Source organism: Emys orbicularis, chromosome 2 (genome assembly GCF_028017835.1).
Source record: "Emys orbicularis isolate rEmyOrb1 chromosome 2, rEmyOrb1.hap1, whole genome shotgun sequence".
In the NCBI taxonomy this organism is placed as follows: Eukaryota; Metazoa; Chordata; order Testudines; family Emydidae; genus Emys; species Emys orbicularis.
The window spans coordinates 224,567,407-224,591,788 of record NC_088684.1 but is presented as its reverse complement, the minus strand read 5'-3'; the positions used below and the strand labels follow the sequence as shown (position 1 = coordinate 224,591,788).

The window sequence follows — 24,382 nt, the reverse complement described above, 5'->3', positions numbered from 1 at the left end:
TGAATTCCTGGGGTGTGTGGGGGTTTCTTTTTAAAGGCATATTTTGATTTACTGCTTTCAAACTTCACCTTAACAAAGGTTGTTTTATTTGTTTTTTTGGTTTGGTTTGGGTTGGGTTGGGTTTTGGTTTTGGTTTGGGGATTTTATATTAATGTGGATTTTGCTACCACTCCATACAATGTGATTCAGAAGGAAGAATATAATTCTTCTTTCTTTACTGCATTATTTAAAATCAATGAAATGTAACATACAGCATTGAAGGTAATTTCTCCATTACATTTCTTCTATGCTTAGTTATAAATTTAAATTGGTCACTGAAAACAAAGCTGTTCATAAAATTAAAATCTGATGCTATTAGCTAGAGGGAATGGCATTTTCTTTTCAAGCTTAAAGCTTCCCTTTCACAAATACTTCACTGTACTTGAACATAATAATGGCCATACTGGGTTAAACCAATAGTCCATCTATCCCAGTATCCTGTCTTCCGACAGTGGCCAATGCCAGATGCTTCAGAGGGAATGAACAGAACAGGCAATCATCAAGTGATCCATCCTCTTTCCACTCCCGGCTTCTGGCAGTCAGAGGCTAGGGACACTCAGAACATGGGGTTGCATCCCCGACCATCTTGGCTAATATCCATTGTTGGGCCTATTCTCCATTCACTTATCTAGTTCTTTTTTGAACCCTGTTATAGTTTTGGCATTTACAAAATCCCCTGGCAACAAGTTCCAAAGATTGACTGTTCATTATGTGAAGAAATACTTCCTTTTGTTTGTTTTAAACCTGCCGCCTATTAATTTAATTTAATTGGGTCACCTCTGGTTCTTGTGTTATGAGGAGGAGTAAATAACACTTCCTTATTTACTTTCTCTACACCAGTCAAGATTTTATAGACCTCTATCATATCCCCCTTTAGTCATCTCTTTTCCAATCTGAAAAGCCATTCCATTCCCTAATCATTTTTGTTGCCCTTCTGTGTACCTTTCCCAATTCTAACATATCTTTTTAAAGACGGGATGACCAGCACTGCACATAGAATTCAAGATGGGGGTGTATAATGGATTTATTTAGAGACAATGTAATATTTTTGTCTTTTCTATCCCTTTCCAAATGGTTCCTAACATTCTGTTAGCCTTTTTGATTGCCTCTGCACATTGAGCGGATGTTTTCAGAGAACTATCCACAATGACTCCAAGATCTCTTTCTTGAGTGGTAACAGCCAATTTAGACCCCCTTCATTTTGTATGTGCAGTTGGGATTATGTTTTCCAATGAGTATTTCTTTGCATTCTTCGAGTTGTGTCCCTACGGTTGCTCCACTGTAGGTTGTCTGCGTCCCTGCGCTGCTAATTGGAGAATTTTGGTAGCAGTGTCTGTTTGGTCTGTGCATGCATTGCCCCCTTCCCATGCTTTGCCACGAGGCTAACCAATGCTGTGTGGTTGAACCCTCCTCAGTTCCTGCTCAACCGCCTCAGCTAGAAATGGAGCTTTAGCTGTCTGTTAGTGGATCATTAACATCTTCAGATTTGTTAATTTTAGCTACCTTTTTGGAGCTTCCCTTTTCTTTACTCCTTTATCTTTTATTACCAGAAAAAAACAAAAACAAAACCCAAACTTTATTTTAGACTTCTTTTTTCTGGGACCCCTCTGGACAGAGTATGTCCATTTAACCGGGCTTCAAGAAGTGTCTCGGTTGCAAGGAATCTGTCCTTCACAGATGCGTCTGCTGTCTGGGAGAGAACCACATACCACAAAAGTATGGTTTGTGCCAACAACTGAAGCCCAGATCCAGAAAGGATAGAGAACTGAGACTCAAGCTTCTCCTAATGGAGGCAGCCTTTCAACCACCCTCAGCTGCGCCAAGACCCCACACGGCGGGAAACCTCACCGCAACCTTCTACTTCTAAGGGAGGTGAGCCCAAAAAGTACACCCACGAGCCACTCACGCAAGGCCTCTAAGAAAAGGGCCATGAGTCCCCAAAGCGAGCCCCGACCAAGCCGAAAGCAATCTCTGGTTCACTCGGTATCTTGGTACCGATGGCACTGAAGCCGTCTAAGTCTGGTACCAAGGTCTCGCGCGGTACTGTCCTGATGGAGCATGTTGGGCTGTCTAAGGACCCAATGGGCACACTGGTACCGACTGGGCACGAGAAATCTACCCTGGGGAAGGCTCCTTTGGTACGGACATAAATGTTGGTACTGTCTTCGGCATACCAGGCACCGATGGACTACACTATCAGGTCCACATCACCCATTCCTTCGGTGCAGACATCTCAACGTGGACAACCACCACCGGTACTGACACCTTTTGCACTGCCGGACTTTCGGTACGCAACAGACCTTTTGGTGTCTGATACACCAGATTTGCCTCTACTCAGTACTGGGGCGAGCCTGGAGCTCCAGACTTGCTGGCAACATCATGCCATGCACCCCCATTTTTGTCCAATGAGTCAGATAGTGTGTAAGAGGAAATGGTCTCCTGCCGCTCTTCTCACTCCACCCTATGGTGTCCAATTCCAGTATGGGCCTCAGCCATATCGTCCCTCTGATCCCCAGCTTCCCTGTTATGGGCAACCATGGTACCATTAGGTTCCTTCATACCCTCTCAATGGCCATACTGGGACCCTTGGCAGGCACGTAGATACCATGCTTTCTGTACCTGTAGCATAAATTATCTAGCCAAGGAGGCATCAGTTTTTTCCCACCCAATTACCAAGAGGTTTCTCAGAGGCATAGTGGACCTCTTCCCCCAATCCAAGCTTCCTATCCCACAATGGGACCTCAATCTAGTATTAAAAGAACTGACCACCCTTTGAACCCATGGCCACTTGTTCTTTAACTCACCTTTCCATGAAGACGGCATTCCTGATTACCATTACCTCAGCAAGAAAGGTAGGGGAGATAGCGGCCCTGATGGCACATCCCCTGTTCACAGTGAACTTCCCTGACACAGTCACTCTTAGATCACATCCAAAGTTCACCCCCAATGTGAGTTCCATATTTCACGTGAACCAACTCATTCACCTTCCAATCTTTTATCCTAGGCCTCACCAGGATAATAGGGAAACCATCCTCCATATGCTTGATGTAAGGAGAGCCTTGGCCTTTTATTTGGACAGGACAAGAGCTTTTAACTGTGGTGGCACTTTTTTGGTCGTCTTACTATGTTTTTGAGTTAGGGGTATACATTTAATTTGAGCCTCTATTATGGTGTTTTTAAAAAGTTTCCAGGCAGCTTGCAGGAAACTGGAAAAGTGTCATTTCACTTTTGTGATTTTACCTTTTAATTTCTGTTTAACTAGTTTCTTCATTTTTGTGTAGTTCCCCTTTCTGAAGTTAAATGCTACTGTGGTGAGCTTCTTTGGTGTTTTCCCCCCTACAAGAATGTTAAATTATGTTATGGTCACTATTACCAAGCGGTTCAGCTGTAGTCACTCTTGTACCAGATCCTGTGCGCCACCTTGGACTAAATCAAGAATCGCCTCTCCTCTTGTGGGTTCCAGGAGTAGCTGCTCCAAGAAGCAGTCTTTTATGATGTCAATAAACTTCATTTCTTCATCCCATTCTGAAGTGACATGTACCCAGTCAATATGGGGATAGTTGAAATCCCCCTTATTATTGAGTTTTCTATTTTTATAGCCTCTCTAATCTCCTGGAGCATTTCACAGTCACCATCCTGGTCAGATGGTCGGTAGTATATCCCTACTGCTATATTCTTCTTATTCAAAGCATGGAATTACTATCTGTAGAGATTCTATGGTACAGTTTGATTCATTTAAGATCTTTATTATATTTGACTCTATGCTTTCTTTCATATATAGTGCCACTCTCCTACACGACCTACTCTGTCATTTCTACACATGAATAAACATGTGTTGCCTTTAGAATTGTGATCATTTTAACGTGCAAGAATTTGGAATAATACAGAAATATATCAACTATTGAACTAAACAAATACAAAACCCACAGCAACCAGGGAGAGCATGGGGCAGAAGTTGCATATCCTCTCTTGGCCTCTTCTCTATGTTTTGGGAAATGCCACTCTTCAGAACCTCAATGATAAGAGCCACTGAGGTACATTATGGCTCACATGTTTTCTATGTATGCTCCCTAGCCTGATACAGGGCCTCTGTGCATTCATGCACGCACACATATCATTTAATTGCTACTCCCAACAAGAATATATTATGCAAAATAGGTGAAGCTGAATAAGGCCGTGTATTGGTATTGCTGTTAGTATGTATGTGTGCCTGTTTGGGAGAGCTTTATTTTTATTTCCCATTAGAATCCTCCATCTGGCTGAGGAGCTCGGTGGACCATTAATGTTGATTTTCAATAAGTTGTGGAGCACTGGGGAAGTTCTAGAAGACTGGTGGAAAGCTAATGTTGTGCACATTTTTAAAAAGGGTAAATGGGATGGCCAGGGTAATTATAGACCTGTCAGCCTGGCATTGATCTTGAGCAAAATAATGGAGCAGCTGACATGGGACTTGATTAACCAAGAGGGTAATGTAATTAATGCAAATCAGCATGGGTTAATGGAAAATAGAGCCTGTCAAATGAACTTGATATCTGTTTTTGAGGAGATTGCAAGTTTGGTTGATAAAGGTGTGACAGTGTTGACATAATAGACTTCTGTAAGGTGTTTGACTTGGTACCACATGACATTTTGATTAAATAACTAGAACGATATAAAGTTAGCATGGTGCACATTAAATGGATTAAAAACTGGCTAACTGATAGGTCTCAAAATTTAACTTTAAATGTGGAATTGTCATTGAGTGGGTGTGTTTTCAGTGGGGTCATGCAGGTACTGGTTCTTGGCCCTATGCTATTTAACTTTTTAATCAATGACCTGGGGGGAAAAAACATAAAATCATCACTGATAAAGTTTGCAGAACTTTTGTTTGCAGAACAAAAAAAATTGAGGGTGGTAAATAATAAAGAGGACAGGTCACTGATTCAGAAAGATCTGTATCGCTTGATAAATTGGGCGCAATCAAACAATATGTATTTTAATACGGCAACATGTAAACGTATACATAATACGAACAAAGAATGTAGGCCATACTTACAGGATGGAAGACTCTATCCTCAGAAGCAGTGACTCTGCAAAAGATTTGGGGGTTGTGGTGGATAATCATTTGAATGTCAGCTCCCATTGGGATGCTGTGGCCAAATTCTGGGATGCATAAACAGGAAATCTCGAGTAAGAGTAAAGAGATTATTTTGTCTCTCTTTTGGCACTGGTGCGACCACTGCTGGAATATTGTGTCCAGTTCTGGTGCCCACAATTCAAGAGGGACATTGATAAAGTGAAGGGGGTTCATAGAAGAGCCACAAGAATGATTAAAGACTTAGAAAACATGCCTTATCATGTATCAGAGGGGTAGCCGTGTTAGTCTGAATCTGTAAAAAGCAACAGAGGGTCCTGTGGCACCTTTAAGACTAACAGAAGTATTGGGAGCATAAGCTTTCGTGGGTAAGAACCTCACTTGCATCTGAAGAAGTGAGGTTCTTACCCACGAAAGCTTATGCTCCCAATACTTCTGTTAGTCTTAAAGGTGCCACAGGACCCTCTGTTGCTTTTTATGCCTTATCATGATAGACTCAAGGAGCTCCATCTATTTAGCTTAACAAAGAGAAGATTATGGGGTGACTTGATTGTAGTTTATAAAAACCTACATTGAGAACAAATATTTAATAATGGGCTCGTCAGTCTACCAGAGAAAGGTATATGATCCAATGGCTGGAAGTAGAAGCCAGACAAATTCAGACTGGTAATAAGGTGTAAATTTTTAACAATGAGAGTAATTAACCATTGGAACAATTTATCAAGGGTCGTGACTCATGATGGATTCTCCCTCACTGACAATTTTTAAATCAAGATTGGATGTTTCTAAAAGATTTGCCCTAGGAATTATTTTGGCCTGTATTACGTAGGAGGTCAGACTAGATCATCACAATAGTCCCTTCTGGCCTTGGAATCTATAAGGATTTTTTTAAATTGGAATTTTTACTATTGATTTCAAAATGTCTGCCATACCAGAATTTGCCCATTGTCTACATGCTTTTACAGAGTTACGTTTATACTGTTTGTAAAACAATGGATTCATAAAAGATATATCTTTTGAATAGTACTATTTTGAGAGAAAGTTTCCTATGAGGAAGAGATGGTTTTAGGGCTAAAATACATGACATGGAACCGGGAGACGTGGGTTCTGTTTCCAGCTCTGCCACTGACTTTGTTACTTTGAGCAAATTACATCAACTCTCGGTGCATTAATTTCCTAATCTGTAATAATAATACGGGGTTATTAACTCTTGCCTCACAAAGCTATTGTGAGACATTTCATCAACGTGGGTAAAATTGTGGTGGAGCTCCTCAGGGGGTAGACACCATAGAAATTTAAAGTACGTTATTTATAAATGACATACCTCCAGAAGGTCTCAAGCTTGCTATGGAAAGTTGGCTTTTACTTTTTGTATGTGGACATAAGAAATTGGTGCATTGGCCCATCTTAATGTACTTTTTCTTGATAGCATTTTAACAAAAATACTTTTCTTCTACGCTTATGCAACATTTCTCATCCAAATTAACTTCAATGTTTAAAGTAAAAAAAAAAAAAAAATCTGTGGCAATACTTTGAAGAAGAGCTGTGAAAGCAATATGCAGTAGTCTCATTAGGCACACCTGACCTGCCTCCTTTCTTGTCTCTAGCAGTCAGAAATGACAGGAACAAAAAGAAGAAAGAGCCTTCAAAGCAAGAGTTTACTGAAAACTATGAAATGACAGCAGAGTTGGATGATCTCACTGAGAAAATTCGAAAAGCTCACCAGGAAACCTTCCCCTCTCTCTGCCAGCTGGGGAAATACACTACGGTAAGTGCTCTTTGTAAAGAACACACTCGGAAAGGTACACAGGTGACGGTAGTGTGGGAATGGTTATGTTAGACATTTTCTAAAAATTATACTCAAGTAGATCAATTTCTTGAATCTCGTGCCTGCTTCCAGAGCTGACATGGCTTTCAGTGATGCTGTTCTACGGTCTGTACTGAATCCATAGTTGAGGTACTGCTTGGGAATCCCCTGAAATGGAGCACCCATATGGACACTACTTAAAGAAGAAGGAGAAGTTACTTACTTTGTACAGTAACTGGAGTTCTTTGAGACGTGTGTTCCTAGGGATTCTCTACTACCCGCCCTCCTTCCCCTGTGCCTCAGAGTCTTCTTGCTGGACTTTCGTGGTTGAGAAGGAAATGAAGCACCAGTGGGTCTGCCCTCATAATATACCCTCACAACAGAGCACGAGGTTATCTAGGGCACATGGACACTGCAAATAAAATCTACGATCAAGAGTGCACAGGCAAGTGCCCATCCTGATGTGGGATATGCATCTCAAAGAACTCCAGTTACTGTACAAGGTAAGGGAGGAGCAGCCAAACTTTTTGGCCTGAGGGCCACGTTGGGTTTCCAAAATTGTATGGTGGGCCGGTTAGGGGAGGCTGTACCTCCCCAAAGAGCCAGGCGTGGCCTGGCCCCCACCCCTTATCTGACCCCCCCCGCTTCTCGCCCCCTGAGGCTGCGGGGGAGGGGGAACAACAGGGGAGGGGCTAGGGGCTAGCCTCCCGGGCCAGGAGCTCAGGGGCCGGGCAGGAGGTCCTGTGGGCCAAATGTGGCCCGTGGGCCGTAGTTTGCCCACCTCTGAGGTAAGGGATCTCTTTTTTTAGAAAACATATCCAATCTTAATTTAAAAGATGGAAAGATTAAAGTATTGACCTAGCAAATAAATGGATGTATAGTCCATGGGACTACTTGCATGCATAAAGTTAAGCACATGCATATGTTTTTGCGAGAAGTGTCTTAATTGTAAATTCCTTCACAAGGCTACAAACCATGTTTGAGCTCCAGAAGACTAGAGCCTCATGGGTGAGGTGCTCTTAAACATTACTGGATTATAGCTACAAATCTTGCTTAATCCCAATCCCAAAACTGGTGAAGATTAGCTATTGGGACCAGGAGGAATGCAGATGTTATGTTCTCCATTTTAATTCATAAATAAACCAAATTCCAAAATGCCGTACATCTATATGTAGTGTGTGTTAGTAAATGGATAAGAGACTGCAGCACATACAGATGGCAGTGAAGAAACACATATCAAACTTCTCAAATGCAGTAGTTAAAGATATGCTCGATATGCATAAGGTCACCGTGAAAGTCATAGGAACATAGGAATTTCTGTACTGGAACTGAACTGTGCCCTATCTAATCCAGTGGTTTGTCACTAACAGTGGCAAGTACCAGATACCCTGCAGCAGGCACTGCGTAAGACTGAGCGTGCGTTCTCGCTTGTTTGACCATGAGATCAGAGACAGCTTAAATGGACAAAGGGGCTGGATAGATGTTGTGATACTTGTGCTGAAGTGCTGTGCAGCCAAGATCGAGGGATTCACCCTGGGTCTGTGCATGAGAAGCTCTGTCCTGTAGTGCTTTGTCAGACTGGAAATTTTTCAATTATTCAAACCTTAATCCAGGAAAATTGGTGTTGACTGACTTACTATGTGCAGTATACTTTTTTTTTTTTTTTCTAGATGTGGGGGAAGTCAGGTTAAAGCTCTTAGATCCCTGTTTATCAGATCTCAAAATTAAATTGCAAGAAAGCAAGTGTAAACATTGTGACCTCAAATGCACAGGGTTGAAAAATAAGAAAAATGTAATATTTTCACAAACCTTTTACACATTTGATTTTGAGAACAGCATAAAATTGTTTGCCCTGGAAAAAGCTTATACTGCTACGTGCTTCTCTGGCAGTATCTCCTTACTCCTGCTCGTGATAGACTTAGTCAAAACAATCAATGCAGGCATGCCATTAAATAACAGGAATTACTGAAGTGGCCAAGCACGTTCAACTCTCCTGGGACCCTTGCACTGTGCTGGGCTGTAAACTTGATAACAGCCAGCTGGTGACATAATTGGAAGTTCTTAACTTCAGGCATCAAGATTGTGGGATTTGTGGGGAGGCTTTTCAGCGAATCTCCTGTGTTAGGTTCCTACCAAAAAAAAACCAGTTGAGACTTAACTCATCTTAAACGAAATGGCATATAAATAGACTCGCAGTTCAGTAAAAATAAGGCCATTTCTGAAAGATAAGTGTGGAAAACATTTCTGGGCTTAGGGGAAACCACTTTTTGTCCATGTCAGAGCTGATCATATGTCCACAGCTGGAATGTATGTCCTCAGACAGGAATGCATTCCAGAGTTTTATGCTCAGAGACTGTGTGGCAAACAAACTGTATCCATCTGATATGAATATGTTATTGTGTTAGCTTTATGTTAGGCTCATACAGTAGCTCTATTGTACTGGTATTTTGTGTGGCTAATGTGTTATCAAAACATAAACAGGGGCCGCTATATTTTTGCATTGTAAGTTGGATGCTAAGGTATAATTATATTATTTTTTTGTTCTTGGAACAGTATAAATATAGGTGCCGTATCTGAGAACATTGTTCATTCAGTGCTGCCTGTAATGCGGCTGCTACCGCATCCCACCCCAATGGTGTCCCCTAGCATGAGGCGCCACTGAGTCAGACAGCAGGGTTGAATGCCAGCAGGGATTTCAGAGTCCTAGCTGGGAGTGCTAGGGTGACCAGATGTCCCGATTTTGGGGTCTTTTTCTTATATATGTTCCTATTACCCCCCACCCCTGTCCTGATTTTTCACATTTGCTGCCTGGTCACCCTAGGGAGTGCCTTCCTGAGCTGAGTCACCCAGTGAAGCTGGACCTAGTTTGACTTAAAGACTTGATCTGATCGTTCCTCATGGGAGGCTGAGACAAGTGGTTGCTGATGTGGAGTCAGAACAGAGAACTCTGGAGGCATAGGAGCAACCCCTGTTTGCCTGGTTTTGTAATGCTTATGGCATTCACTGACTGTTTAGCTCAGCGAATCTCAAACGTCGTTGCACTGTGACCCCTTTTGACAACAAAAATTACAGAACACCCCACGCCACAGGGAGCCCCGCAAAAAAAGCGAAGTTGCTCGGGCTTCGGCAGGGCCGGCGTTAGACTCCCTGGGGCCCAGAGCAGAAAGCCCAAGCCCGAACCCGAGCCCGGCCACCTGGCGTCGGCTTCAGCTCCATGAGACAGGACTTGGGCTTCGGCTTTCTGCCCTGGGCCCCAACAAGTCTAATGCTGGGCTGAATGAAGAGAATGTGGCTAGCAACTCTGCTAGTTTATGGTGCTTGGGTTGAATAAGAGTCTTGTTCATTAACACTCTCTCCCTTCCCCCCCCCCCCCCCCCCCCGCCACCTCAAGAGAGCTATTTTGGCTTAACCAGGATCTTATGGCCCTGCAACTTCAGAAAAAGTTCAGTCTCTAAGCCATAGATACATAAAAACTGATTGAATACCACTTTAATACCACTACTGTCTTCAGGTTCACAGACAGCTTCACCCCTATATCTGAATTGTAGACTGTTTAAATCACTGATCTGACTACGCTCTGTTTATCAGCTTAGCGTTTTAGATGGCAATCTGTTTTATGAACCCATCATTACTATGTCATGCCCCTGCCTATATATTAACAGTTAGACCCATAAGCACTGGGTTTGGGCTTTCACAACTGCTTGCCCCTGATTATAGAACTTGGGGATCAGAATGATCACAAACCTCACTGTTCCGAACAAAATGCAATCTCACTTCTTTAGCTTAGTACTTTTCTAATGCCAAAGATTTAAAAAGTTCTTACCTTACTGGGATGAAAGGGAGAAATTGAAGAGTCGTGTATTCGTTAGAATTTGTCAGATGCTCATGCCATGTTGATTAAATCAATTTGCAGGGTTTGGTAATACAATAAGCTGTCCTTTATGAGGCACATGAAATTGAAATATGGAAATCAGAGAAGTGCTAAGAAATTAGAAATAAACCATAATTTAAAAAATTATGAGGCCAAAGAAAGCTAGAAGTGCATAACGTTTTTTATTCCACTTTATTGATGGTAACAATATATTGCAGACAGACGATTACCTAGTCATGCTTTTATTGGGGGCCTTATTTATCGTTTAGTAGAACAGTGAATCTAGACATCTTGTGAAAGACCGTTTTGCTACCATGTGCAGTGTGCGGATTGGTTCTGTAAACTGCTTCACAATTTAAGAAAACAACAACAACCCTAGAGATGTTTAATAAACATATTGAAATAAAGTGTACAACTGCTCAGACCTCGTGAGCTTACTGGCCTGGAACTTTTGAAAGAGGAAACTCTGTTCCATTGGTAGGATTCATTTACATTTTTAGTAGCACTGCGTTTGACACCGATTTTGGTATTTTTTGTTTTTAACAAGAGCAAAAGGCTCTAGAATCTGTAACAGCAGAAGACAGAAGAGCATAATGGCTAAGACCAAAAAAGTACTGCAGAGGGATGCAACCCTAGGAAATCTATCTAAGCATTTGGAGTGCAAGTATCAGAATATATACTAGCAGATCGAGGGACATGATCATTCCCCTCTATTTGACATTGGTGAGGCCACATCTGGAGTACTGTGTCCAGTTTTGGGCCCCACACTACAAGAAGGATGTGGAAAAATTGGGAAGAGTCCAGCGGAGGGCAACAAAAATGATTAGGGGACTGGAGCACATGACTTATGAGGAGAGGCTGAGGGAACTGGGATTGTTTAGTCTGCAGAAGAGAAGAATGAGGGGGGATTTGATAGCTGCTTTCAACTACCTGAAAGGGGGTTCCAAAGAGGATGGATCTAGACTGTTCTCAGTGGTACCAGATGACAGAACAAGGAGTAATGGTCTCAAGTTGCAGTGGGGGAAGTTTAGGTTGGATATTAGGAAAAACTTTTTCACTAGGAGGGTGGTGAAGCACTGGAATGGGTTACCTAGGGAGGTGGTGGAATCTCCTTCCTTAGAGGTTTTTAAGGTCAGACTTGACAAAGTCCTGGCTGGGATGATTTAGTTGGGGATTGGTCCTACTTGAGCAGGGGGTTGGACTAGATGACCTCCTGAGGTCCCTTCCAACCCTGATATTCTATGATTCTAATATTCTTATTTATTCTTGAGCTCTGCAAGGAGCAGTTTATTTAGGAACCCAAGACTTTTTATACTAGGTGTTCTGTCCTGGAGGAAATATATTTCCCCCTTTTAAAAATTGTGTTTTGTGAAAAATAAGTTTTAGAAAATTTTATATCCATCCCTTCTATAAGGTGTCCCCATTGCTAACAATTACAACGAGAAGAAAAAGGAGTCTACTTACAATAATTGAAGAATAATTCTTTCATATTAAATTCCCCAGGTCATTTGAATTAACAGGTACATTTGCTGGGCAAGTGTAGCTCTTTTAATGATGAGAACCAGCAAGCTGTTTAAAGATAATGGATTTCAAAAGTCCATCATAAATAGATCTGTTTTATTACTGTCATCCAGCTAAGAGAAAGTGCCTTAGTACTGTAATTTCTCTAGAGATGTCATACTTTATAATATAATTGAGTGTAACTATGCTTCTTATCCCTTGAGACTGATCTTATTTGTAAGTCTACAGCTGTGTTACATCTAGCCTCAAGATAAAGGGAGAAATTTAACAGAAAATACTCTGTGGACCCTGCTTCAGGTTGTCCCAAACAACGTTTTACTAGCCAAGAGCGTAAAAATAGGCATCCTTCAGGTATTTTGTTCTTTGTAGATGTTCTACTTTAAAGTTACATGACTACTGTTCTGTACTGTTACAGAGATAATATATTAATACACCTCTACCCCGATATAACGCTGTCCTCAGGAGCCAAGAAATCTTACCGTGTTACAGGTGAAACAGTGTTATATCGAACTTGCTTTGATCCGCCGGAGTGTGCAGCCCCGGAGCACTGCTTTGCCGCATTATATCCGAATTCGTGTTATATCGGGTCGCGTTATATTGGGGTAGAGGTGTATATCATGACACTGGCATTCAGCAAAGGTATTTGCTGAATTCCTTGATCACCACAGTTGCATTAGAATTAGAGCATTGCTGCTTTTGCTAAGGAAAGATAGCCAGTATCCTTGATTAAACCACAGTGGTACCTATGAGCCTTGTTCCATTTGTAAAGTGGCTTTTAAAGACAGTAGGGATTCCAGCACAGGGTGCATATTTTCCATATTTTCCAGAATATATTGTTATGTGGCGATAGAGCGGATTGCAATGGAGAATAAAAATAATTGAAAAAATGGGATCAATTTATGGGGCAAAAATGACTATTTAATTGGATTTCATAGCATGGTTGGACTTTGCCACCGATAAAGATGTCACTAGTGAGCATTAAGTATTGTTCCGCCATATGTGCACTAGTATGGGATTACGGGAAGCACAGTCCTTAAACCTATGCATGAACTGCTCTTGGAAAAGGCACCCAAAAAACATGCTTCTCCAAAACTCCCCATGTTTGAAGTTTTTTCACTGCATGGATAGAGAAGATCTCCAAGCATTGCTAATCGGTTTCTGTTTCCAACAGGCATTTTATTAACCCCATGTTTTATTGTTCAGCCTCTACATTGATGATGTAGAATCAATTTTATGTAGGACTGCTGCAAAAAACATAGCTGTTTTCAATGAGACTTATCACTGTGTTCATTACCAAATAAAATGTTAAAAGGTTTCCATTTGCAGCATTTGGAAAATAATGCATTAGCAATTTTAGATCCAATGCCTATGAATCTGGCAACTAGTATAATTAAACACCAAATTATTGTGTTTTATTAACTACCTCTTCTCTTCAGTTTGCATAATAGGGAGTTAGATTTACATTTTGTTAAGACTGCTATGCATTACTTTTAATAGACAACACGTCAAACTTCCCTTTGCCAGAAGTGTAGCATGATAAAATAACCTTATATGAGACTGATGAAGATTTTGTTCACACTTGCTGCTTTCATGCAACGTCTTTTTTTCCAGATGAATACCCTATTGTAAAATGATTTCCTGCTTTAGGCTCTGCTTTGTGTAGCTCTATCCTATGCCATCTTTCTATGAACTGGATAAACTGCTTATTAAATTTAATTACAGCCTGAATGACTGCACATCTTGATCTTATTTTTCCCCTGATGTACTGTATTTCACCAAGGTCCTTGAGGATGAAATAAAATAAATCTGAAGGATGCATACTCAGTAGCTGCAAGAAATAATTCAAAGGGCATTACAGTGACTGTTAACCCATTACTTTTGGTCCATTTTGAAGGGAATTATTTATGTTTAGAGTTATAGAGACATTTCCTCTTGTCTTCTCTTGTGTCATTAAAAAATCAAGCTGATTTTAATAGCTCTGCAGGATAGATTTTAAATAGAAACGATGGGGTATTGTTTCTGTCTTTTTGAAAAGAGAGCACATTTAAACATAGAGATGACTGTTACAGGTATGGATTCATGTAAATGTTACAGACTTGATTCTCCACTCCAACTCAGTTTTGGGGTTGGGAGGAGATTAGCCTCCTTTTAAAATTGTGAAAACATAAACTCCATCACTTCAACATGGATCTTGCAAGGAGACATCTTAATCCAAAATCCATCTGTGTGTTTATATATAGGCACAACTAGTGAGGGAATACGTCTTTTTAGAATGTCTTCATAATACCCGAAGTTTGATAGGCAAATATGTTGTAAAATACTGAACTCTGTACTCTCAAATGAATGTACTACCTTCAACAATTGTGCATAGTGCTTTCATAGTCAGAGGGAGAGTTGTAGCATTATGTAAAGAATTACTCTTCAATTCATGAGGGATGGTATTTTGAGAGAGCTGTAAAACTTTCATAGAGCCACAGAGAGATAAATTAAGTAGAACCAATTTTCTAAGACCTTAAGTATGTGAAACTCTGTTCCAAAATGTTTTGCTGCTTTTTCCAGATGAGGAGCCAATATTCAAGATCCACTGTTCATTTTATTTTCAGGGGTTCAAATGTAAATTGTCTGTCTCAATGCACTCATTATATAATGACAGGGAAGAATGATGATAGTGGCATTTGGAAATGTTTAAGTTCATTTGTATTCTGCGTACAGATGGCCTCTGTAATCATAAGTAACAGAAACATTCAAAGAATTTTTAGGAGACTAATCCAAGTTTAAAAACAGCAGCATCACAACAGCAAACTTTGCAGAAAATGCCTGGAATGCTAATAGAAAGCACTTCTAGCAGAAATACTGAGTTATTATTTTACTAGCAAATCAGTCACTTCACTGAACAGGAGATTGCTGATTTATGATGTCTTCTCTTCTTTCCAGAACTCTAGCGCAGACCAACGGGTTCGACTGGACCTTGGGCTTTGGGACAAATTCAGTGAACTTGCTACAAAGTGCATTATTAAAATAGTGGAATTTGCAAAACGATTGCCTGGCTTTACAAGTTTGACCATTGCAGACCAGATCACCCTGCTTAAAGCAGCCTGCCTGGACATCTTGGTATGTATCTGTACCTTACAATCTATTGTTGCATTACAGATGTATTTTATACTGCACTGTGTTCCAGAAGTCATTAGTGAGATAGAACCAGGTTTTGTGCCAGTTCTACTGGTGTACATGAATCAATGGGATAATTAGTGTAACTGAGAGCAGAGATTAGTGCGTACATACAGATATATTACTTAGGATGATCTTTATTCTTACCCTTTTAGAAACCTATATCACCAGTAACGTGACAATGGATACGTGAGAGAAGAGAAGGGAAAATAAAGGTTACCCCTTCAAAGCATGGGATCTATCCTCAGGCTCTGTTGATTTTAGCCTGGCTACATGAAGAGCAGAATTTGGCCATATGTATCTACTCGAATGTGTTTAAATAGTGGTGAAAACAATTTGCACCCCCCCATTGTTAATGAGAAAGTGAGGTTTCATTATGAACACTACACTTATGGGTCTACATAGAGGATGCCTAGAAAGACAGTTTACCATATAATAGCCTTGGGATGGCTTGTACCTCTGATGCCATGGATGTGATGAAAGAGTACAATGGTGATGATAAATCTTTAGATCAAGATTTTCCCAAGTTGTAATGATGGAATCTGCTGAACCTAAAGGTGGAGGCAGGTGCAGAGCCAACCCTTAAATGCACCATATGTCAATACAAAAAACTTCTAGTGGTGCTAAAATTCACTATAGAGAAGTACTTTCAAATTAACACCATTAAATTTTAGTAAAATGCCAAGTTTAATTTTAAAATCAAATGTGAGGGAGTATACTCAAGAGCAGGGAACTGGACCAATAGAACTTTGGGGTTTGACTTCTGATTCTGCAACCGATATTCACTTTGTCTGTTCGGGCAAGTCACTTAACCTCCCCCTGCCTCAGTTTCCCCATCTGACAAACGGGGGTAACAACACTGACCTAATGTTCTTCAACAGAGTGCAGTGAGGATGAATTATTTGTTTGCAGAGAGCTCAGAGATCCTCAGATGAAAGGTGCTCTAGAAATGCAAATGAACTATTATTAATCACTATAGTAATTTATAACAAAACTGAAATTGCGCCAAGAACAAAATGTGTTTGGGGAAAAATAATGATCTTCTCATCTGGTTTTCTGATGAGCAGAACTATTCTTGTCTTTAGTAAATCCCAAAGTGTATGCAATGCCTCCGTGGGCCTGAAAAGCCTTCTGTTGGATGTCTATACTGTATGTACACCTCTACCCCGATATAACGCGACCCAATATAACACGAATTCAGATATAACGCGGTAAAGCAGTGCTCCGTGGGGGCGGGGCTGTGCACTCCGGCGAATCAAAGCAAGTTCGATATAACGCGGTTTCACCTATAATGCGGTAAGATTTTTCGGCTCCCGAGGACAGCGTTCTATCGAGGTAGAGGTGTATTTTGTTTGGCCTCAGCCAGGAGTTTATCCTAGAGAATTTTCAGTTAAAGTAATTAATCATGGAATCTCTAGAAATGCACAACTTCAAATGAAATCATATTGAGGGGAATATTAACTGCTCTGACCTTTTCTTCTTGTTTTGTCAAAAGCCGTTTTGAAGGATCTCTAATAGACAACATTGATCTATGGGAGAAACGGAGAGAGAGGGAGAGAGGAGATTCTCTGGCCTATAAAAAAGAGCAAGTTGAGGTTTCCCTACAGTTTCCAAGATTCACCTCTCATTGGCCCCTTGCTTATAGGCTTTCATTCATACTGGACTGTCTCATCATTATTGTGTGTGGTCTCTCCACAAGGCAGAACCATTTATTCCCAATTGCATGCCTGTCGTTGTTAGCACTGTTATGATAAGACCCAGCTAAGTTCTTCTCACACCAGAAGGCATACAGTAATTTATAAAGGATGACATGTCTCAAGCGTATTCTGCCTGAGTTATGGGTAGAGAACTGATTTATAATTGTGAAGTTGAAGTGACAAATGGCTAATATATTGCTGCCAGAACGGTATGGGGAGAGTATATGTATCTTAATTCTTCACCCCTGAATCTTAGCTCTTAAGATGCCTCCTTTCTATTTGGGGCCTGTTGTTCCATAGGAATGCTCCTCAGCTGTAATTCTGATTGGTTAAGATCCAAATGTTAACTCTCCCTCAGCATTGAATGCTAGCTTAGCTTCGAGGATATGCTCTATCTCTATTTTGTGTGCCTCTCTAATGGCTATACTAGTTGCACATATTCCTTAGCTGTAGGTTATTAACATTTTAAAAAATGTGAGGTGTAGACTTCGTCGCTGGTGCTTTATCTTAAATTTTCAAATACCCCTAGCTTACGGTCAAAGAGACTGAGTGAAAATGTATTTGGTAGATTTTACAAAAACATAAGTGGTCTTTATCTTAGTAATAGCAAAATGATTGATGTTTAACTCTGCAAGTACATAGCAAAGACTGATTCTTGAGAAAGTGATGCATCATATCACAGGAAAATATGGCAACCTTCAAGCCACACTTCAAAAGTTTATCAAAGCACAACCCTCCTCATTATCTGCCCATCTTTCCTCTGCTCCTCTCAAAAAGGAAAGAGACAAAACTCAACGTGAGTTACAGCAAAAAACTTAAATTACCAATAAAGGGAAAAACCCCTGAAATTTGTCAAAAATAAGCTCAGGCTTCTATATAGTGGAGAGACATAACTTTTTCCTTTGACATTTATGCAGATTTTATGTGCTGCTTAAAAAGAAGAAAAAGACAATTACCATAACAACCACAGAATCATGTGGCACATCTTCTGTCTGTGAAATGCCCAGCACATTAACTAAACCTGCGCTACCTGTGTCTAATCTGAATAGGAATGCAATTCCATATTTTTATTTAAGTTAAATGTCAGTAATTTTAGCAATGTATTAATAATGTATGTTTTTTCCCTGCAATAATCCATTTCCCCTAATTATAAGGATGTATTTCAAACCCTTTATTTGGTTTTACATTAGTGCACAGAATGCACACTCTATACACAAATGCTGCACATACATATGCATGCTGCACACATACCACACATACGGCATGAACATTGCACTTACATGTACACACCACACAGTGCCTATATGTGCATATTGCCGAGATCATAATGCGCACACACACTGAATATGCACCACATATGTATTGCTCCCACACACACATACCACATATACATTCACAACTATTTCTTTCCTTGTTTTGTGAACAGGGGGAAATGAATCTTGGTGGTGATCAGAATGGAATGGTGCATGCTGAAGGCAGCTGGAGCGAATGCCTGATGTGTCAATGCCTCTCATGACACCATTTTTGTTCCTGCCTTGGGAACTCAGCAAATGGTGTCTACTGTTACTTGTCTAATGTGGACATGGGATGAGAGCATGTTTTCACAGCTGGAAGATACCTACATTCTAATGGGGGGACATATAGCTTTGAAATATTTGCGCTAATCTGGTCAGCTAAAAGAATAAAGGTTTTGTAGGGTGCTCAACACAAACTCAGATCCGATAAGAAACAGAATTTCAGGTGTTGTGATTGATGTACTCTCCTCCTCTTTGCCATGTCTAGAAGCCACTCCTCCATCATTGTATTCCTCCACTTTTCTGCTGCTTTTGACCATATAGACCATCCACTTGGTCTCTTCCTGGGGCTTCTCTGATTTGTATATTTCCTGGCTCTTCTCTTACCTTCCCAGGTGCTCTTTCCCAGTTGCTTTTGGTGGATTCTCCTCTTTCTCCATCCCCCTCTCCCGGTTGGGGTTCCATCTGCTGTCTGCCCTGGGCCCATGTCTTTTTTCCCTCTTCACTTGTGCTCCTGATGACTTCCCTCTTCCTCTCCCATGGGTCTCTAGTCTCACCTCCCTATTAAGGAGTGTAGAATCTGTTATTATTTATGTGCGGACAGTGTGCATCTCATTCAGTCTCTTACTCCCTGCCACATCTTTCTGTCTTTCCTGTATCACTTCTTGGATTCCCCACTGCTTCCACAGACTAAACGTATCAAAAACATATCCTCACCACTTTCTGCGTGATGTTTCTCCAGCCTGGCGAATGGGCTATTTGCTCCTTTCTGTACAGCTAGACTGACTGACTCCCCTGTCTGGAGCAGGCTGCCCTAAACACGCCAGTCATCCTTCTACATTCAGTTCAGCAGGATATGATGTGTTTTTTCCTGCACCAATGGTGGTGTGCCCTCCCAGGGGTGGGAGGGAGGAAGAGCCTGATTTGTGGCATTGGATTCCCCAATCTGAGGCGAAGTTGTTCAACTTCTCCTGCCACTAGCCTCTGAAAAAATTATTTTATGGGAAAACAGAACAGTATTGCCTCTATATTCTCATGTAAGTGCAAATAATTATGTGTGTGGATACACACAGTAGTAATGAGCCAGGGAGTCCTTCCCAGGCAGCTCCACCTCTGAACAGACAAGGATGTGCTGCCTGGGCGTATGGAAGTTTCCTTGAAGTTTCTGCCATTTACTAAACTCTACATGCCCCTCTGCTCGTAGAGAGTTTGTGAACTGTGCAGGAGTGTTTGTCCAGCTGCTTTCTGGCTCTACAGGGTATATATACCCTGCAGGCCTCAAGAGCCGTGGATACTGGAACACACCAGATCTGGGAAGCCTGCAGAGCTTTTTAACTGCAGGGCCAGAAGGATGCTTGGCCCTGGAAAAATTCCCTTCAGTTCTGTGGAACTTTCAGGAGTGCAGGATTAGCCTGGACAGTCTTGTCATGTGGGGCCACCTCTCTCCCCAATGGAAATTCATCCACCACCCCTGTCCTGGCGAGTAGGGGATGCTGCGACTTCTCTGCTTGGGTCACTAGGCAGGAAGAGATTAGAAGCAATGGGCTCACAATCTGCACTGTCCTGCTGTTGCTAATCCTCTTCCTCTGGGCTGGGGGCTTCCTCTTCCCTAACCCTACACTGATTCTTGTTTTGAGGCAGGCTGGGACCTCCTGTTATTCTTTGGGTACACCAGGGAAAAGGGGTTTCCTAGTCCATCACCTTGCTGCCACTGCTGCCTCCATGTTGGATGGACCAGGAAGAAGGGGACCACCGCTAGACTCTGATTTTCTTCCTCCCTCGCCTGCTGCCGCTCTTTAGGTTGCCTTACCACAGCCACCAACCAAGCAGTTAGGCCCCTGTGGGAGCCTCATCACCAGCCCAAGAGCAGTAAACCCTGTGGGGCTGCTGTGGTCCCTTTCCTGAGGAGACTTGTACCCAAGCAGCACATGTAGGTGGTGTCATTAGGAATGGAGCTGTGGAGGTCAGGGACCCACATTTTTTTTTTTTACATGCCTAGGGTCCCAGTTTGCCTTAGTTCAGCCCTGCTAACATGAGTCATGCCCAGGATTCTTGTAGAGTTTATAAATTGTCAGAGGCCTCGTGGGCTTTGTATGGTAACTAACTACCACTGTGAACTCTTAAAATCCAGTATACCCTGGCAGTTTGACTATGGGTATGAACTTCATAAACTCCATCCAGTGTGGGCTGTGGAACTCAGAAAAATTGTAGTGAATAATGCCAAGCTTTGGAGAACAGTTAGAGGCATCTGTCCTCACTGAGAATGTCATCATTTAAGCCAAATCTGAAGCCAAGACTTGTAAAGATTAAAATGCTACTAAAAATAAAAATAATTCAGAAAACTTTGCGGAAGTGATTGCTTCTTATTTTACAAGTCGCCATATCTGGATTTCTTCTCTGCTTATCCATCAATGAACAGAAAAATTCTCCTGTGGCAAGGGAGCAAACATAAGTAATTCCACAGAAATTGGTTTAATACTGGCAAAGTTAGTAGAGAAAACATTTGTTGAAAAATTGGTCACAGCCTTAATAATGGAGAGATTACTGTCACTTCATAGTTCTATCTATTGTTGTCTGTAGGTGAGAAGGAAAGTTCAGTCTGTCTTCATTCCTTTGGTACAAGAAGTAAGAATTTCTCAGCTCTAATCCCTAAAATTATCATTCTTATTTTGGGTGTTGTAAAACCCATGCAGTGACACGAAGGCAGCATTATTGTGTGCAAAATAATAGGTGCAAACTGACAATTATGTGGGCATGCCACTGCTGGATCTCAGTGAGAGCACCTGCTGTGGCTTCTGTTTCTGGGAAGTCGAACTGTCTATCAAACCAGTTAAAAAAAGTGAAAATATTTTTGAAATAAAGTCAAGACTGCCTTTATAAATCTGTTTAAAAGACACTGCTTTACAGTAGTGAGAGCTTTGTAAATTTAGCTTCCTGGATGTGTTCCTTTTCCTTTTGTGTAAAGAACTGAAATCTGAGAATTGCCGGTCAGAAAGTTGGAAATCTGACCGGCATTGGCTACTGTCATATTGGGATACAACTGTTGTCGCTATGGTTCTCATAGCAAAGGAGTTATACCCCTAGATGTTTTATAGAAGGAAGCTCAGTGTTCCCAAATAGCACCAGCAGAGGAGTACACTAGATAACTTTGATAGGGTTTCTCCAGCTCTGAGTTCCATGATAGAAGGAGCAAAGCAAATCACACTCTTCACAACAAGAACAGGAGTACTTGTGGCACCTTAGAGACTAACAAATTTATTAGAGCATAAGCTTTCGTGGGCTACAACCCACTTCTTCGGATGCATATAGAGCAAGTGGGTTGTAGCCCACGAAAGCTTATGCTCTAATAAATTTGTTAGTCTCTAAGGTGCCACAAGTACTCCTGTTCTTTTTGTGGATACAGACTAACACGGCTGCTACTCTGAAACTCTTCACAACGAACAGCATGATCTGCTAAGCGATAGATGTGTTTGTTTTCTCTACAGTCCATTGGGTTAAGGTGTATCGAAATTCTTGCTCCTTCAGCAGTTCATTTTATCTCTTCTTTTGTTATAATTTTTTTTAAAATGATTTAAGAAAACAAATAATTGACAAAAAAGCTGCAGGAAACTGTGGGGTCCCTAAAGTGCAACGCATGGTACACCTCTACCCCAATATAACACGAATTCAGATATAACACGGTAAAGCAGTGCTCCGGGGGGCAGGGCTGCACACTCCGGCGGATCAAAGCAAGTTCAATATAACGCAGTAAGATTTTTTGGCTCCCGAGGACAGCGTTATATTGAGGTAGAGGTGTATTTTAAGTTCATGGGGAATAAAAGTGGAAAAGATGCTTTGCCCACCTTTACTTATTGGCAATATAAGTGTGTAGTTTGTTAACATCTGCTAATAATCCTGAAATATACATTGGGCTAGTACCCATTCTTCTGTAAAGATTCAGAACATCTGACCTACCAACACTGTCTTAAACAAGAACATTTACCCTGGAGGGAGTTTGTGGGCAGCAAAGTGTTAGAAGTGCCATGAATTAATCAGAATTGTTCATGTTGCTACCAGTTGTATTTGCCTTTATGCCTCTTTTGATCATTGATTTAAAAGGAATTTTGAGAGCATATTCTAATTCAAAGAAAAATATATTTAATTCTGACCCACACATCCTCTCAGCCCAAATTCTTAATACTTTGATGTATACCCAGACTATGGACTAAGGCAGAAAATGGGGGTGGGGGGCGGCTTATACAGAGATATACCATATTAGGGCTTTTACAGGAGGTTTAAAAAGAGAGAGAAAAGCTTCCCTGTAGGTCTCTTAAATGCCATTCCCTCTGATTCTCCTCCCCACTCATTTGGAACGTTGTTGCCAGGCAAAGATGAAAGAACCAACCGCAGATTGGTCAGCAGCCAAGTATTTGAGGGCTTCTGAGCAAGAGCTTCGGTAGCTATAGAAATAATTAAAATTCGCTCTGTGCTAGGTTGTATTTGTGTAAATCTTTTTTTTGTTGAGTCTCTTAAACAAAGTAAGCTGGCTGTACAGGAAATAGATGCAGTCAAGCCCTGATAAAGTAGCATTGTGAAGGCAAAGAATATGAATGTGAGCTGAGCCAGCTAATCAATTATATTTTTGTGTGTTCTTTAAAAGTAAAACCTGAAATTTTATAACCTGTTTTTCACCATGTGTAACCTGAATGTATGTGATGGGCTGCATCAGTTTTACTTAGATCCTTGTACCCATTTCTTTATTAACTCAATAACTGTATAAATTAATCCATGCCATCCAGGAAATCTTTACATATAATGGTTTTGTCTTGATTAGCATAAGAGTTCTTTCTATCTCTTAAGAAATGCCTGGCACCTACATACTGAATGCATCACTCTGGTACCATAGAGCTACCCCGGCAGCACTTACTAATCGAATGCAGAGCATTCTAAATGTTTTATCTGTGCATTTTCCCCCCTATGTCGAGTCTTCCCCATCCTACAATGGAATGTTCTACTTTGCTGAGGGTCAGTCATGACTGGCCTTACACATGCGAGTAAATCTACTGAAATCTACGCTGCCTCAATTCATAAAACAATACAAGATGCTATCAACGGCAGGAAAAGGAACCTCTTCCCCAGCCAACAGGGTTCCCAGTGTTCTGATTGCTGAACAGGACAAAGTAAAGGAGCTTCAGAACCTTGAGGAAGTCTGGGTTCTGATTGGCTGGTGAGCAGGTTGTAACTTCGAACATGCCGAAAATATTATAACAGAAGAAGAAAAAGTTGGGCCAGCTCTGCAGACAGTCTGTTACAAGCTCAGAAGTGAGTTCCCAGGCTGGCAAAGGAAAGGAGCACTTGCAGAGGTGTTAAACTCAGCCACTGGGGGATGGAGAACTTTTTGTGTTGATCTCTAGAGATCCTTCTACCAGCTCGAGGGAGTGGGCGCTGGTGTGCCTTCAAAACCAGGAAGGGTCACCAGGACAGAAGGTCTTTGAGGGCAAGAGATGTGAAGGGGGAAAAAACTGAGAACTTTCGTCTCTGGGGGGTTGTCTCCTTACACACCAAGAGAAAAATGAAATAGCAATAGGTTCAGATCCTTCCCCCATTAAAGTCAGAGGCAAAAATCCCACTGACTTGAAATGGAGGCACGAGCAAGCTCAACATTTGCGTCTGTAGCAAAGCTTTATGGGAACAGAGATATTTAGATGAACA

The 24,382-nt window shown here is 41.3% G+C and overlaps 1 protein-coding gene across 3 annotated transcripts in view; it reads left to right on the top strand.

Moving 5' to 3' along the window:
- Positions 1-24,382, top strand: part of RARB (retinoic acid receptor beta) — a 287,775-nt gene that overhangs the window by 253,534 nt on the left and 9,859 nt on the right. For 2 of the 3 annotated variants that reach the window (XM_065397920.1, XM_065397921.1), the window contains exons 4-5: positions 6,721-6,881; positions 15,247-15,423. In XM_065397920.1, the coding sequence (XP_065253992.1) occupies positions 6,721-6,881; positions 15,247-15,423 (338 nt within the window). The remainder of the gene's footprint in view (positions 1-6,720; positions 6,882-15,246; positions 15,424-24,382) is intronic. The other variant, XM_065397922.1, reaches the window with a different exon arrangement.